At 44.3% G+C, this 17662-nt stretch overlaps 1 protein-coding gene across 1 annotated transcript in view; it reads left to right on the top strand.

Annotated features, from left to right (window-relative positions):
* Positions 1 to 17662, top strand: part of SEC62 (SEC62 homolog, preprotein translocation factor) — a 924572-nt gene that overhangs the window by 510690 nt on the left and 396220 nt on the right. The window contains exon 3 of the mRNA XM_044070077.1: positions 1991 to 2096. Coding sequence (XP_043926012.1) covers positions 1991 to 2096 — 106 coding nt within the window. The remainder of the gene's footprint in view (positions 1 to 1990; positions 2097 to 17662) is intronic.

Below are 17662 nucleotides of genomic sequence, written 5' to 3'. Positions count from 1 at the left end.
CTGACTGGGCTAGTGACCCATTTTCAGCAGAGGCCCAGGGAGAAAAGCTCCATACAAAAAATTTATACATGTGGTTTTTAACAAGAAAGGATTTTTTTCAAATGGAGAATTTTCACAGAAGAGAGAGAGAAGTTGCATTATTTACCAATACAAGCATATTTAAGATGATTAATAAATACTAGTGTTGATTAATAAATATTTGATACATAAATGGCACAGAGTAAAAAATGTAGTAGCAAGAAACATAATACCTATACCAGTTTAATTTATAACTTGAGTAATATGCAGTCTCGGACAGGAAGAAGAGAATGTTAGTAAAGTGGAAGGGGATCAGAGAAGAATATCTGTAAAGCTAAGAATTTAGACTCAGACAGGCTTGTTTCTGATTGTTATACATGTACGGTGTAATTGGCATAGAGATCTCATGATAGATATAAACTAGTAAGCATACTTGACATTATGTACAAAAAGGAAAGGGTCAGAGAGGGAGATACTGGAAGTGTTATGACAACATAGTATTATGTACAAAACGCAAAATAATTTGGCCAGATTTTGCACAAAATAACTAAATGGCTTGGCTGTGCGGTGTGTTACTTTGTCTTTGGAAGCAGTGCTACTGTGATTATCAATGTTTTGTGTAAGGCGCTGTCTTTTCTGTGCATGGGGCCATTGAGACATACTTTTAGGAGGTCTTGAAAGTTTGAGTAGATTACATGCGGGTGTTTGTTCCTTAGTGTTTTAGGTGTAATGCTGACAACCAGGTTTGCTTTTTTTGTTCGTGTATGTGAGAGCTTTGCTTCTAGTGACATTGTATCTCTCTCTCTCTCTCTCTCACACTGTTTTAAAATTAAATGGTTGTCAGTGAACATGAAGCAGTTACTACACAGCCTCAGGATGCCCATATCCACCATAACAGAAGCAGAGATGACGGAAGCACCTATCCATTGTACCAGATCCTTAGTAGATGGCAAGGAGTGGAAGAGAGTTACTTAAAGGTCTAGAGTGTTTAGTAGTATATTATAGGATGTCCTGCAGTGGTGCTGCCCTGTGTGCAAACTGGCAGCTCTTTGAGCAGCTGTGAGCAGTGGGAGACTATGGCGTTTCTTATAGAGGATATTAACTGGAGAGGTTTGCGTATATATAAGGCGCTGGGTAACCATGTTTGCTTATTGTGCAGATGCAAGCCTTTTATGCCAGCAGGAATGAAAGACTTGACTTGTACATGTTAATCCTTCAGGCCAATTTGATAAGTACACAGAAAGCCTTCCACCAGCAGTCCTCAACTCAGATGTGTTGAATTTTTGAGTTGTTTTGATGTTTGATTGATGTACTGAAAAAAGTCTTAATTTGAATTTCAGCTATCTCTGTAGCACATACTGCATTAAAGGACTCCTGTTTTGTTTTTTTCTTCCTCTTTACATACGCCTTGTAAAATATTTGCACTGTCGAATATTGCCCTGTTGTAACTACATATTTTAAAAGGACTCCCTTTGGTTAACCGCAAATGCTACCAGTACAGGAGATGGATTGAAATTATTGGTTGAAAGATTGTCTAGCTGTACCTCCCAATACTTCTTTCCTACTTTTCATTCAGATTTCCTATAACTTCTAGCATTTCTTTATCTGTATTCTGTGTGGTATAGGAATATTTCAGGCCATGGTTTTGTCAAAAGTACAAACTTTTTGTTCTAATGACCCATACCACATGTTAGGCCATAATTTGTTGTCCCCTTATTGCAGGAAACGTTTTTTTTTTTTTTTGTGTTTTTTACTATCTGTTCTCTAAATATGTACTGCTGTATGCTTTATTTTATGAATGAGTGTATTGTGGAAGTATTCTGATATGGAATATTACACTTGAAAATAGTTTGTGGAAAAAATCCTAGCACATGTGAACTATGAAACAGGGTTTTCCATTAAGCTACCAAACATTTCCTCATGTACATTTCAGTTTTTGGAGATGTGTAAATATTTTTTTTTCTTGTTGCAGCTTCAAAAGCAGTGGACTGTCTCCTTGACTCAAAGTGGGCAAAATCGAAGAAAGGAGAAGAAGTTTTATTTACAACTAGAGATTCAGTGGTGGATTATTGCAACAGGTATGGAGTTAGTGTGTATACATTCCTTTGACATGTTTTGCAGCAGGTCCTATTTTACAGGAACAAGTTACAAATCTGAGTCTATCGTTTATTTTATTATTTTATGTTTATTAGGCTAGTGGATTCTCTCTAGTTTAAAAACAGTGGCAGTGAGGCTCAGAAAATAAAGGGAAAGACTCTGGAAGTCAAGCACTTTCTAAAATGTCAGGATGACTATTGGCCTTTTCAGCCTGCCCCCCCTACACCTGCACACACACCCTTTGAAAATATCTTCCTGTCCGAGTCTAAATCTTCCCTAGTGGGTATCACATTGTTTTAGATATATGGGTCCTAAAAGTCATTTAGTGGAGAGTCATTTGACAGTAGGATTCCCTCCCTGCTTTCCAGGGGATTCCTCCATGCAAAGCAAACCATCTGTGCATTCCTCCATGCAAAGCAAACCATCCGTGTTTCTTCTTATTCTGAAACAGATAATGTTGTCTATCTCGCCTTCGTTCTTGCTGGTTGGGATCGGAGCCTGTTTACTGGCTTGAGGCTACCCCTTATCCCATAATGCCTAGCGATAGTTACCCAGATCTCGTTTGCCGCTTCAGCTGCGAGGTGTTGATGTCCTTCAAGGATGCATCTGCAGTCATAACATATGGGTTGTCCTGCCTCAGGCAGCCCTTCGGTCGGCCGGATTCCAAAGTCTGGGTCTGGCCTCGGCTGATGTAGCACTTTCCCCGACGTCAGAGCTTCTGGGGTATAAAGGCATCAGCCGACGCCATTTTCCTCAGTCTTTCTTGCCGCGCGGTGCCCGAAGCAGAAGCTGTTCGCAAGTGCCGGTCGGTCATATCCAGAGATTTCAGCTACCGAAGACTTCTAAAAGCTGGTACCCGCTGGGGACTCTTTCTTGCCTCAGCCGATGTCAGACAAAGTCAATAATTGTTTAACTTGTGGGAAACAAATACCTCATAAGGATTTCCATTCTTACTGCCTCCCTTGCTTAGGCCCAGACCACGACGTATCAGCTTGTTTAGCCTGTGCCTCCTTCAACCGACGGACTCTTAGACGTCGGTCGGAGTTTGCAGAAGAGTTTTTGGATCCGCTTTTGCATATAAAATGCCGCCGGAGACTCCGACTACATTTAGCCAAAAACGCAAGGAAAAGGACTGACATTTCGCGCCGCGGTTTCGCTGAAACCACGGTTAGGCCTACCGCGGTGTCTCGGTTTCGCTGAAACAGAGTCCTCGGTTCTTACTTCTGCCGAATCATACCTCCGACAACCGAGGCCAGAGAGGCCCGGCTGCGTCGGCTACAGAAATCCCTACCGAAGAAGCAAGCGCACAAGAATTGTCCGACACCATTCCTTTGGACATTTCTACTCCTGCACGTGGGGCAGCTATGCCCCCTGCTTCTATGACTATTAAGGCCTTCTCCAGAGCTAAAGCAGCTAAAATTTCAAAAGCCTTACCTGCAAAAGCTACTTCTCAGAGACCTTCCTCAAGTTCTCAGATTCTCAGCCTTGCTGAGGACCTTATATCCATGATTAGGGGTTCCCAACCTCACCCAGACAGGGCCTCCCACCCTCCTCCTGACAAAAGGCCTAGGACTGAACTCCCTGAACCTCTCTCCTCAGATTAATCCTCGGATGGATCTGATTTATCAGGCCATCAGGAAGGGCCATATTCTCCTTATGAGAATTCAGATGCAGAAGACTCTATTCCTTCTGCCTCCCCTCCTGAAGAATTTTCCTTTGGGGAAACTTTGCATTCAATGAGGGAACACTTTCAATGGCAGGGTCAGGATTTCTCTGATTCTAGAAAAAGATTAAGAACCTTTTTACACTTACCACAGCATAGGCCTTTAGCCATACCACCTGTGCTAACTGTAGTTGATGATGCATATAATGATGTCAGTTCTGCCCCTGACTCTCTTCCCCCAGCCCCTGCCAAACCTGACAGATATTACAGGGTCCCGGATTCTCACTTCCATTTGTATAAAGCCCATGCTGCAGACCCAGAAACTATATCTCAGGGCCCAAAAGGTGTTGCAGCTGCCACGGCCAAAACCCCCTACCCTCTGAAAGAGAGTCAAGAGCATTAGAGAGGTGGGGGAAAAAAGGTTTATACATCTGCTACTCTTTCTGCCAGGGCATTAAACTGTCACTTCCACATGATACAGTACCAGGAATATTTGTTAGATCAGCTGAATAAAAGCTTTCTTCTACTGAACCTTTAGACCGAAAGTCCCTTCAGGATTTGGTACACAACTCTCAGCAGGTCAGTAATCATTTCTTAAAATGTGGCTATGATGCACTGGAGGCTTCATTTAGATCAGCTATGACTGGGGCAGTAATTCAAGACATGCCTGGCTAAAGAGCAATCCTTGCCAGACCATGTCAAGGCTAAACTCCTAGATGCTCCAATGGAGAAACAAAGTTTATTTGGCTCCCCTGCACAGGAGATTCTAAAGAAAGTGGAAAAAAAGCAAAATCTGTGCAAACAGTAAAGGATTTTCTGCAGGTTCAACCTCCGAGGTTCAGCAGAAACTGGCCTTCAAAGAATTGGTCCTTTCCAGACACCTCCAGAACACAGAGGGGCAGGAATAGACGCCCAAGAGGCAGAGGTCAATCAAAGGGTGCCTACAGGGTCGCCAGTGGCAGCCTGCCAACCAGAGGAGTACTGCCACAGCTGCAACTACAACCACTTCCACAGGACAGACACAATGACTTGACTCTGATTCCGCCTACCAGGGAACAACTGGAAGCACCCTTGGGCGGAAAGCTGTCTTTATTCTTGAAAACTGGTATTGCATTACAAAAGACAAATGGACATTGCAAACCATAGACAAAGGATACAGGTTTCACTTCCACACTTTTCCAAGAAGGAGCGGAATGCCAAACCTTCCACCAAACCAGAAGCCAGAGGCTTTAAGACAAATCCACAATTTACTTCAGATGAAAGCTATAGAAAGGGTACCATCTATGGAACAAGGCCAAGGATTTTATTCCAGACTATTCCTTGTACCAAGAAAAGAAAACCAATGGAGGCCTATTCTCGACTTGTCCTCACTAAACACATATCTCATTGTGCCAAAATTCAAGATGCTGACCCTACAGCAACTTCTTCCCATGTTGGGCAAGGAGTCTTGGCTGGTGACTCTAGATCTCAAGGAGGCATACCTGCACGTCCCTATACGACCAGATTGCAGAAGACACCTCAGATTTCTTGCAGGATCAGAGCATTATCAATTCTCAGCATTGCCCTTTGGCTTATCTACTGCGCCCAGAGTATTCACGAAATGCCTGGCATCAGTAATTTCACATTTCAGGCTTCAGGGAATTCAAATCTATCCATACCTGGACAACTGCCTAATACAATCGGACAACAAGACAAAACTAATAAAGGATTTGGCCTATGTCATGCACCTGTTACAGGCCTTGGGATACACAGTCAACATCCAGAAGTCAAGACTAGTGCCATCCCAAAGGATAATATTTTTGGGAGCGGATCTGAACACAATGACTCAGATGGCTTTTCTCACAGAAGAAAAACAAAAGCAACTTCCAGTCTACTTCATGGCTTTGACAAGACAAACTCAGCTCACTGCAAGGAAAGTCCTGCAGGCACTGGGTTACATGGCATCCTGCATAATCTTGATCCCGCATGCCAGGCTACATATGAGAAAATTACAATGGTACCTAAGGAATGTATGGTCTCAACACAGGCACAGTCTAGAAACCATGATACCAATCATTCCATGCCTGAAAAAGGAATTCCTGTGGTGGGCTCAGGCCTGCCAGTCCAACAGAGGGTTGCCTTTCAACAAACCACAACCAAGGCAGACCATCACCACGGTCGCCTCAGACCTAGGATGGGGAGCACACATGGAGGACAAGTGTACCCAAGGCCTATGGTCTCAGGACCAGCTGAACTTGCACATAAACCTAAAGGAGATGCTGGCGGTGAAACATGCAGTCGAGACATTCAAATCATTCCTCCAACAAGGACATCTGCTGATAAGGACAGACAACACCACAGTCATGTGGTACATAAACAAACAGGGAGGCACGCATTCCTACCCTCTATGCTGGATGGCAATGGATCTGTGGAACCTAGGCCTGAATCTCAACATCCAGCTGCAGGCCAAATTCGTACCAGGAAAAGAGAATTCACTAGCAGACAGCCTAAGCAGAACTACCACGGATGCTCACGAATGGATGCTGCATCCAGATATCTTCAAAATCATAACAAGCAAATGGGGACTGCCAGAGAGAGACCTGTTCGCCTCCCCACTCAACCACCAACTGAAGAAATTCTGCTCAAGAGTATACCACCCACAAGCCTGGAGGGTGGACTCTCTCTCTCTCAGCTGGAATGCCCTAACAGTGTATGCTTTTCCACCTCTCCCATTGATGTACAAAGTTCTACTGAAGATCAGGGAGGAACAGCCAAAGGTGATACTGATAACTCCAGACTGGCCAAGGCAGCATTGGTACCCGCTACTGAGAAGCATGTCTCGGGCGAACTCATGGCCTCTGCCCCTATGGCCTCTTCTTCTAACGCAGAACAACTTCAAGACCCTGCATCCAAACTTGAAAACACTGCAGCTAACTGCCTGGAAAATTGCTTAAAACAAAACAAAACTGTTTTATCTCAGAGGGTCAAGGACATTATCCTGGAGGCTCGCAGACCCTCCACAAGGAAGACATACTCAGCTAAATGGAAGACATTCCTCATTTGGAGCGCATCAAAGGGTACAAATATCAGCACACATCCTAGAATATTTAGCAGAACTGTTCCACAATGGCCTGTCCTATTCTTTCATTAAGATTCATGCTTCAGCAATTTCAGCAGAGTACAACATGGATCCACCTATCTTCTCTCACCCTCTCCTCAGACAATTCTTAAGAGGGATCAAAAATGTAAAACCTCCAAGGAGACCCCCTCTGCCTACATGGGATTTCAATTTTGTGCTGGAAAAATTAACATTACCTCCTTTTGAACCAGCAGCATCAGCAGACTTACAGTTCTTATCTTGGAAAACTGCTTTCCTTCTGGCAATCACTTCAGCAAGAAGAGTATCCGAGTTACAGGCACTAAAGGCAGTGCAGCCTTTCCTTATTTTTCACCAGGATAGAGTGTCTCTGAGAACCAATCCTACTTTCATGCCAAAGGTGGTATCCAGGGTATCCTTGAACCAAGCTATTCATTTGCCTACGTTCTTCCCTAACCCACAGAACAGGGGGGAAAAACTATTGCACACCTTGGATGTACACAGACAACTACGCTACTATCTGGACAGAACTAAAACCAGCAGAAAAACTGACCAACTTTTTGTAGCATATGCAACTGGAGTGCAAGGAAAAGCAAATTCCAAACAGACAATTTCAAAATGGATAGGAAATTGCATTCGTTTTTGCTACTCTTTTCAGGGAAAGACAGCTCCTGAAAATATCAGGCCTCAATCCACAAGAGCCACAGCCACCACTACAGCTTTCCTATGAGGGGTGGCTACCAAGGACATTTTAGAAGCTGCTACTTGGAGCTCTGTGCATACATTTGCCAAGCATTACAATCTACCTTTATACTCCAGATCCCGAGCAGGTTTTGCAACTGCAGTTTTACAGGGGATCTTAACTACACCATCCTTATATTAGTACCTCCTCCCCCAGTTTGGCTATGGTATTCTACCCATATGTTATGACTGCAGATGCATCCTTGAAGGACATAGTACAGTTTTGTACCTACCATAAATGTAGATGTCTGATAGGTATGCATCTGCAGTCAGGATTACCCACCCTCCTTCTCCTGTGTGGTACTCCTAGGGTGCTTACCCCTTCTTCAGCTAGCTGGGGGAATCTATTATGGTGTATTTGTTAGTATGTATATATGTATATATATATATTTTGTTTGCTACTGTTTGGAATTTTCAACATTTATCCAAATTTAGCCTTCCTAGAGGGCACCTGGCATCTGGGGCAAGAAACACTGAGGAAGATGGCGTCGGCTGATGCCTTTATACCCCAGAATCTCTGACGTCGGGGAAAGTGCGACATCAGCCAAGGCAAGACCCAGACTTTGGAATCCGGCCGACCGAAGGGCTGCCTGAGGCAGGACAACCCATATGTTATGACTGCAGATGCATACCTATCGGACATCTACATTTATGGTAGGTACAAAACTGTACTTTTTTCTGGCTCAGGCTTGTATAGAGTTTTTTGTGTAATTTTTCACTAGAATTTAACTCTTCTAGTACTTTATCATTAGCGATAGTTTTGTTTCTGTGGTAGATATTTGTTTATTATATAGTATCCCTCTTTTTGTAGAACTCATTTAACTTGGAGTTCTCCCCCACCCCTCCCCCCTTCATTCCAGGTTAGCCGTTTAAGTTGAAGGTTTTCCTACTGCTTTTTTCTTGTAGGCTAGGAGTTAAATTAGAGGCCTTCCTATTATCTTCTTAAGAAAAAAAAAAAAACCTTTATCTATAGCCTTTCTAGTAGGTGTGTTTTTTGTTCTTGTAGACTAAATATTGCTCCTTTTTATTGTTGCCATAATTGGTCGGTTTCCTTCTACAGTAAAGTATGTCAAAGGAATCTAAGGTTTCTGGGTTTAAGAAGTGTGACTCGTGCTGTCAGAAAATGTCTCTGAAGATGGGCACACTTCTTGCGTCTATTGTTTAGGCGCTGTGCACCTGCAGGACTCCTGTTCTATTTGCCATGCCTTTAGTCCAAGAGTCCTGCAGGAGCATAAGAATAAGTTGATTCTTAGGGGTCTTTTAAAACCCCAGGATTCACCGGCCAAGAGCTCATAGCCACTGAAATCCCCTAAATCCACTAAGCCGTCTGCTCCAAGTTCGGAGCAGTCTTTGGTTCCAGGTTTACCTTCTACGTCGGTTCCGGCTGGCACCAACAAGACAGTCTCCCCATCGGCTCCATCAGAGGCTTCTATATTTGCATTCATCCCAAGTTCAGGAAATGTCATTTCTCACTGGGATCCTGGCACTTTCAGTTCTCTGCCTTGCCTTTTGGTCTTTCTACAGCCCCAAGAGTTTTCACAATATGTTTAGCACCAGCAATCACATTCTGCAGATTCCAGGGCATTCTAATCTTCCCTTACCTGGACGACCTACTGTTCCAGGCAAACACACTAGAGGAACTGCTGAGGAACCTCCACTCAGCCAGTTGTCATCCTACAACATGTAGGATTCACAACTTCAAAAAATCTACCCTCACCCCATCCCAAGATCATGTCTTTCTGGGATGCAGATTCCAAACAGACAGAAAGATAATGTCCCTTCCACCTCAAAAGACTCAGGAGCTCTGTGAGACCTTTTCAGAGATCCTTTTCCTGTTTCATTTGTCAGCAAAGCAATTTCTCAGAATCCTGAGACTGATGGCTTCCACTGTTCCTATGTTGCCCCTGGCAAGACTCCACATGAGGAAGTTTCAGTGGTTCCTGAAATCTGTGTGGACACATGCCCACCCTCTGGAATTTCAAATCCCACTCCTACCTTTCTTAAAGAAGAAGCTTCTGTGGTGGATACAGCAAATGTCCATCAACCCAGGAATCCCCATCTACCCACTTCCCTCCAACACGACCTGTACACATATTTTAGATACAGGCTGGGGGACTGCGCTGGTCCCACATGTTGTTCAAGGCCGATGGTCTTCCTCTCAGGAAAAGGATCAGATAAATGCAAAAGAGATGAAGGCATTGATCCTGGTCATTCAGTCCTTTCAGTACCTCCTGAACTCCGGATGACTGAAGATCTACTCGGACAACATGATTGTTCTGTGGTACGTAAACAAGTGCTGGGGGGGGGTCCTACTTCTTGTGCGGATTAGCCTTACAGATTTGGGAACTAGCCCTCCAACTTCAGATTTCTCTGCAGGCAGTCTACAGACTTTCCAATCAGAACTCTGTGGCAGCCACGCTGAGCAGATCCACAACATAGGCCCATGAACAGATGCTTCACACGGATGTGTTCATGCGCATAGTCCACCAGTGAGATATTCCTCAAATAGACTTGTTTGCTTTCCCTCTAAACCGATAAAACCAAAATTTTGTGCCAGATAACCTTGCCCTCTGGCATGGAAAGTGGACGCCCTGTCAGTATCTTTCACGCCCTCCCTTTCTGCTCATTCTGAAAGTCCTGCTGAAGATTCAACAGGACAGACCAATAATTTTGCTGGTAACTCCCTATTGGGCAAGGCAGCATTGGTTCCCCCTTCTCCTGCACCTAGCCAAGGGCAGTCATCACAAGTTACCTCACAAAGTGGACCTACTCACACAACACAAGGGCTCTGTCACCCACCCACACTTGGAAACTCTACAGCTGACTCTTTGGATGATAGAGCCTTGATACCTTTTAGACACCTATTCTCTGAGGACGTGCTTCAAGTCCTTTAGGAGGTCAGGAAACCCAATACAAGGAAATCTTACCTTTCTAAATGGAAAAGATTTTCTGTTTGGTGTCTCTTTCGAAATCTGCACCCACTAACAGTGGATCTCCCTCTGGGTCTTTCATACCGGTGTGAGTTACTTAATTTCTGGCTTAGCTTATTCTTCAGTAAAAGCACTGCTGTCAGCCATTTCCACATGTCTGCCTCTTTCACCCCCTTTAGCTTCTAGATTAGAGGCCAACCAGTTCCTCAAAGGCGTCCTGCACATACTGTCACACCCGTTGAGCCAGCTTCCTTTAGCTCCTTAAAACACTACACCTGGAAAACTGTTCTGCTGCTAGCAGTAACTTCTGCCAGAAGGGTCTCTGAGCTCTAGACCCTGATGGCTTCCCCCCCTTTTTGATCTTCCACAAAGACAGGGTTTCCCTTTGCATCAACCCTACCTTTATTCCCAGAGTAGGTAGTTAATGAGTTGTGTTTAAACCAGGCTATTCACTTACCAACCTTTTTCTGTTCTCCCCAAAACAATAGCGAAAAGATCTTACAACACTGATGTGTATAGACAACCCAGATTTTACAGTCACAAAACAAGACATATTAGGAAGTCTGACTATCTGTTTCTCTTTCTACCCCTGGGCTCTGGGATTGCCCCTGGCCAAACAGATCATTTCTAACTGGATTTCCAAATCCATTACCTTCTGCTATGCCTACCATGGAAAAACACCTACCTGCTTGACCAAAGCTCACTCTTCCAGAGCAGTGGCCTCATCTGGTGCCTTTCTGAAAGGGCTAGACACCAACTCTATACTAGAAGCAGCTACCTGGACCTCTTTCCACACCTATACCAAACATTACAAGCTAGATTCCAACTCCAGATAAAGGGCTTGGTTTATTAGGGGCATCCTTCATGACTTCCTGGAATATTCCCTCCCTCTCTGCATGAACTTTGGTATTCTCCCTCTTGTAATGAATATAGAATAGTTGTATAAGAACTGACCATAACTATAGATTTCTTTCTCTTCTCTGTTGCAGTATTCTGTCCCACCATCCTTCTCCACTTCCAGTGGTTCTTGGATGTACTTGACTCTCTATTTCTTGGACTCTCTCTCCACCTGGGGCTTCAGTTCTGAGGATGGTGTGCGCGTACGTCACTTTTATGGCCCATGTCCAGTAGCTGCCAACGTGAGATGTACCATGCATCTTACAGTAGTAAAAGACTTCGGTATACTGGCCGAATTTGGGTCGCCTGAGCAAGCAACTCCCTCATGTAAAGAATACTGCAACATAGAAGAGAAAGGACATCTCTGGTAAGTTCATACACAATTATTCTTTCTCTCAGTCCACAGGTTTATCAAACTACATCATATACTCATAAAGAAACTGTTACAGCAACAGATCAGACTAAATCCCATAACGAAAGGAGGAAAAAAAACTAGGAATAGCTCACTTCCTATAACTTCCCCTTCTGCTGTTTTGCAGTAAAAAAAAAAATCCATTCCTTAACCATCCTGAACCACTCCCCTCCCCTCCTACCATTAATATCACGTTCATCTTTGCCTCTCTACCATTCCCTGGCCATTTCCTCATGAACTCCCCCTAATCCACCACTGTCACCTGCATTCTACTCCCCTTCTTCTCACAGCCTCCTTTCCACTTCTTGCTATACCACATGTCTTCCTTGACTTTTCCAGCTTCTTCTCTGCCCTCTCCATACTTTTTTCAGTACAACTACAGACACATTTTTATATGTACCCTACCTTTTGTGTCCCCTTCCACACTTTTGCTTTGCAGTCATTCTCCTTTCTTCCCCTGCCACTAACTACATTTCTGTCCTCTCATCTTCAACTATTTCCATCTTCTCCTACTCCAGACATGCACAATCCCATGAATTAAGGACAGGGTTATTAAAAAGTTCACTCCATATTCAGTCAGACCTATTACTTATTTGCAAGGCCAGTGGTATCATAAGGACCTGCTGAAGGGTTTTCTGTCTGTTTTTGCAAAATAACTAGAACATATTCAAGGGATAGGTTTGTACTACACAGAGTACTACTTCTATAGAATCATCTTCCACTCTAAAGTAAAGTACTTCTCTTACTGAGTGGATGGGTAATCACAAATTTACCCCCATTTCAGCACCCTGTTGCTCGTGCACAGGAGAAGGTAAATCTCTGGGTGTTTGCTTCCTATCACTGTGCATTTATATGGTTTATTTCATAGTTTTATTACATAACCATTTTTTGGTTTGTGTTCTTTAACTGTTAACAGTGCTTTGGTCATGGTGAAGTTAGTGTTCTACAAGGTGCAGGTGTCTCAAGACAAAGACTAACTTCTTGTGAGAGATAATGACTACTGTTGCTTGGGAAGTCTGTTTATCTCCTTTTTATAGGATCCAAGATGGAATGTATGCCGCATACCTTAGTTTTACTTTCACTTTCACTGGGGAATATGTTCAGGAAAACTGTCAATGTTATGTTGTCCTATCTTGCCTTCATTCTTACTGGTTGGGTTCGGAACCTATCCTCAGTTCTGACTTGGCCGTATACTATAGCTCAAGGACTTCCATTGGCTCGTGGCTGTATCCCTATCCCATTGTGCTCTAGTGAAGCTCCCCAGATCTCTTTTGCCGCTAAACAGATTGGAGGCTTCCATCTTGGCTGTGGCCAAGTGATCAACATTTTATTCCTTTTTTACCTTTATTATATCTTTGTTGTTGGAAAACATTTCTTGAATATAGTAAGCGTTTACTTTCTTGTGCTTTTTGTAGTTTCTTAGCAAAGTTTGTTGTTGCTGCTGTTGCTTCAGGCCGTCATTTTTTCATTGGGCCTTGTTTCTCCCTGTCCCGGTTAACTTTTAGTACTGTTAAACACAACTTGCAAGGTGCCAGCCCGTTTAAGTTAGAGGGCTACCGCTGCCTGTTTTAATTAGTGGGCATCTTGTTGGTCATTATTAATATTTTTCTTTCCTACTGCTTGAAAAAAAGGAGCATTAGTTGATTTAAGTTAGAGGGCTTCCGCTGCCTGTTTTAGTTAGAGGGCTACCTAACTTCTTCTCTTCCTTGCTGAATTTTCTGTATTACAAAAAAAAAAGTTTGTTTCATATATAATTATATCGTAATTTTTTTTACTGTGTTGAGTAGTTGTGGCAGTTTTTTGTTTGCTCTCGTGTGTGTCCTCTATGATTTAAGCATGTCCAAGGAGCATAAAGAAACCAAGCCTTCTGGCTTTAAAAAGTGTACTAGATGCAGCCAGAAGATGTCTCTCACTGACTCCCATACTATATGTGTTTACTGCTTTGGAGCAGTACATCTTCAGGAATCATGCTCGATCTGCCACTCTTTTAGCTCTAGAGTGCTGTTAGAGTGTAAAAATAAATTAATTATGGGAGGTTTGTTGAGGTCCCCCTTCCAAGAAGCTCTAGATGAAGGTCCAGGCACTTCAGGATCAGTGCAATCTCCTTCATTCAAATCGGATATGTCCACAAAAAGGTCTTCTCCCTCTTCAGGGCAATCAGAGCCTGTTAAAAAGGTAAACAAAATTGCATCTCCAGCTCCACTATTTCGGAACTAACAAAGTCTGCTTCATCGGCTCCAGCTTTATTGGTGCCAATGGAGTTTGAGCTCCACAGAATTGGAGCCATTTCCTCCTGATGTTCATCGTATTTCACTGTTGCAGTCATTACTCTTGGGTTATCCTGCTGGCAGGCTACCCTCAGTCGGCCAGAATTCCAAATTTTTAGTCAGTAAGATCTCCTACCCTCTCCTCTTAAGTCCTCCAGGAGTCTTTTGGACGAAGATGTGGATAGGGTGGTGCATAGGCTTCTAGAGTCACCAGCGCTGGCTAAACTCCTCTCAGATCAAACCCACAGAGATTCTGAAGCAGTCAAGACCATCCCACCATCATAGATTCCTCCTCGAGCCGACCCGGGACCTCAGAGCTGGAATGTTTGCAACCGACTGTTGTGGAACCATTAGTGCTGAGAACCATCCTGGCATCTTCGGAACCGACATCTGCTCTGACATCCTCGGTTCCATCCGGGTAGTCTAGGAGCCGACGGTCTGTGGTCGAATCGGACAGATGTCCTTCAAGAATGCAACTACAGTCCTTACATATGGGGTTGTCCTGCCTCAGGCAGCCCTCGGTCGGCCGGATTCCAAAGTCTGGGTCTGGCGTCGGCTGATGTCGCCTCCTCCCCGACGTCAGAGCGGTTGGGGTATAAAAGCATCAGCCAACGCCATCTTCCTCAGTCTTTCTTGCCGCGCGGTGCCCAAAGCAGAAGCAGTTCGCAAGTGCCAGTCGGTCAGCTCCTGTGTTTTACGTATCCGAAGTCATCAAAAAGCTAAGTACCTCGTTGGGGAACCTTTTCTTGCCTCAGCCGATGTCAGAAAAAACTGAAAAAGTTAATAACTGTTTGTCTTGTGGTAAACAAATACCTCATAAGGACTTCCATTCTTACTGCCTCCCCTGCCTTGGCCCAGACCACGACATCTCGGCCTGTGCTGCCTGTGCTTGCTTCAATAAGCGCACACTCAGGCGCCGGGCAGAGTTTGCTGAAGACTTTTTTGGTGATAAATACTCTTATACCATGCCGTCGGAACAACCGGCACCACATATTTCCAAAAAACGGAAAGACCGGGACCGACATTCTCGGCCCGCGACTTCCACCGACACCACGCCAAAAACTACCGCGAGTGCGTCGGTCTCTTCTGAGGCGGTTGTTCGCCACTCCGGACCGACGACACCGCTTTACCGATCACTCCGGCCCCGGAGCCTGCACCAGTGCCGGTTGTTGATTTTCCTCCAGAAACTGAAGCCCAAGATTTGCCTGAGACCATACCGGTGGACAAGGTGACTCCAGCACGTGGGGCAGCTAGGCCCCCTATGTCTATGTCTATCAAGGCCTACACACGTGCTAAGGCTGCCAGCCAGGCTAAGTCTCACCCTCCTAAAGCTTTGCCTCAGCCCACTACTGATAAACAAATCATGACTTTAGCTGCAGATTTAATTTCCTTAATCAGAGGCTCCCAGGCCCATCCTGACAGAGGTTCTCAGCCACCTTCGGACAAAAGGCCCAGGGTTGAGCATACAGACACCCTTTGCCCTCAGACAGGGAAGCTAGGTCCCTGGAGAGGTGGGGCAAAAAAGTTTATACCTCAACCACACTTGCCATGAGAGCCCTTAATTGCCTTTTTCATATGTTTCAGTATCAGGATTTCTTGATGGATGATTTTCAGAAAAAGTTAGCCTCTCCTGAGCCTTTAGATAGAAAGGTCTTGCAGGATTTGGTCCATAACACTCAGCAGGTTAGCAATCATTTTCTTCAGTGTGGTTATGATGCATTGGAAGCTTCATGTAGAGCAGCTATGACAGGGGCAGTCATTCGTAGACATGCATGGTTGAAAGAACAGGCATTGCCAGATCATGTTAAAGTAAAGCTTCTAGATGCACCTCTGGAAAAACACAAGCTATTTGGTGCTAATGCTCAGGATGTGTTGAAGTCAATTGAGGAAAAGGTTAAATCAGTGCAAACAGTCAAGGATTTCCTCCAGGTTCAGCCACCAAGGTTCAGCAGGAATTGGCCTTCTAAGAATTGGTCCTTTCCAGACACTGACAAGTTTCAAAGGGGAAAAAACAGGCGTACCCAAGGAAGAGGGCAATACAGAGGACGCCAATGGCAACGGACTAATCAGAGAGGTGGCGCAGGGACATCCCCTGCTCCACAGGGACAATCACAGTGACTTGACTTTGACACCGCCGACCAAGGCTCAAAGAGAAGCACCTTTAGGCGGAAAATTATCCTTATTTTCAAAAAATTGGCACATTTTAACAAAGGACAAATGGATTCTGGACATAATAGACCAAGGCTACAGGTTCCACTTCCATACTTTACCAACAAGACAAGGCATGCCAAACCTGCCACAAAATCAAAGGGCAGAGGCATTCGAACAAGTTTCAAAGCTGATAAAAATCAAAGCAATAGAAAAGGTTCCTCCTCAGGAACAAGGCCAGGGATTTTACTCAAGACTGTTCCTTGTTCCAAGAAAAGAAAAGCAATGGAGACCTATACTGGACTTGTCCGCTCTAAACACTTTTGTCATTGTACCAAAATTCTAAATGCTGACGCTACAGCAACTCCTTCCCATGCTGGGCAAGGGGTCTTGGCTGGTTACTCTGGACCTCAAAGAGGCATACCTGCATATCCCCAATCAGACACAGTTGCAGAAGATACGTCAGATTTCTTGCAGGGTCAGAGCATTATCAATTCTCAGCATTGCCTTTTGGCTTATCTACTGCACCCAGAGTATTCACGAAATGGCTGGCATCAGTAATTGCACCCTGCAGACTCCAGGGGATACAAATATACCCTTACCTGGACGACTGCCTTATACAAGCGGACAACAAGCAAGCCTTGACAAAAAACTTGAATTATGTCATTTACTTACTACAGGCTTTGGGATACACAGTTAACTTACAAAAATCAAGACTACTGCCATCCCAACAAATAATTTTTCTAGGAGCCAAACTAGACACAGAGTCATAAATGGCTTACCTCACAGAAGAGAAGCAAGAACAATTACCACATTACTTCAAAAGCCTAGCAAAGCTCACCCAGATGACTGCAAGGAAAATCCTGCAGGCCCTGGGTTTCATGGCATCTTGCATTCTACTGATTACACTGGTAAGACTACACATGAGAACTGCAGTGGTACCTAAAAAGTCTATGGTCTCAACACAGCCACAACTTAGAAGCAATTATCCCACTCATCCCATGTCTAAAAAGGGAATTTTTGTGGTGGGCCCAAGTAAGCCAGTCAAACAAAGGTATGTCTTTCAACAAACCTCAAACAAGCCAAACCATTACAACAGACGCCTCAGACCATGGATGGGGGGGCACACATGGAGGGCAGATGCATTCAAGGGCAATGGACCCCCCAGGAAGTACATCTACACATCAATCAAAAAGAGATGTTAGCAGTAATTCATGCAATCGAGGCCTTCGGAAAATATCTTCAACAAGGCCTTCTGCTAATAAAGACAGACAACACCACTGTTATGTGGTACATAAACAAGCAGGGAGGTACTCATTCTTACCCCCTTTGCAGACTAACAATGACTCTTTGGGAAAAGTCCCTGAAACTGAACATACAGCTGCAATCCCAGTTTGTTCTGGGCAGGGGCAA

Source organism: Protopterus annectens, chromosome 4.part1 (assembly GCF_019279795.1).
Source record: "Protopterus annectens isolate FY-2018-M chromosome 4.part1, PAN1.0, whole genome shotgun sequence".
In the NCBI taxonomy this organism is placed as follows: domain Eukaryota; kingdom Metazoa; phylum Chordata; order Ceratodontiformes; family Protopteridae; genus Protopterus; species Protopterus annectens.
The sequence above is the reverse complement of the archived record's forward strand: the minus strand, read 5'-3'. Positions and strand labels throughout refer to the sequence as shown.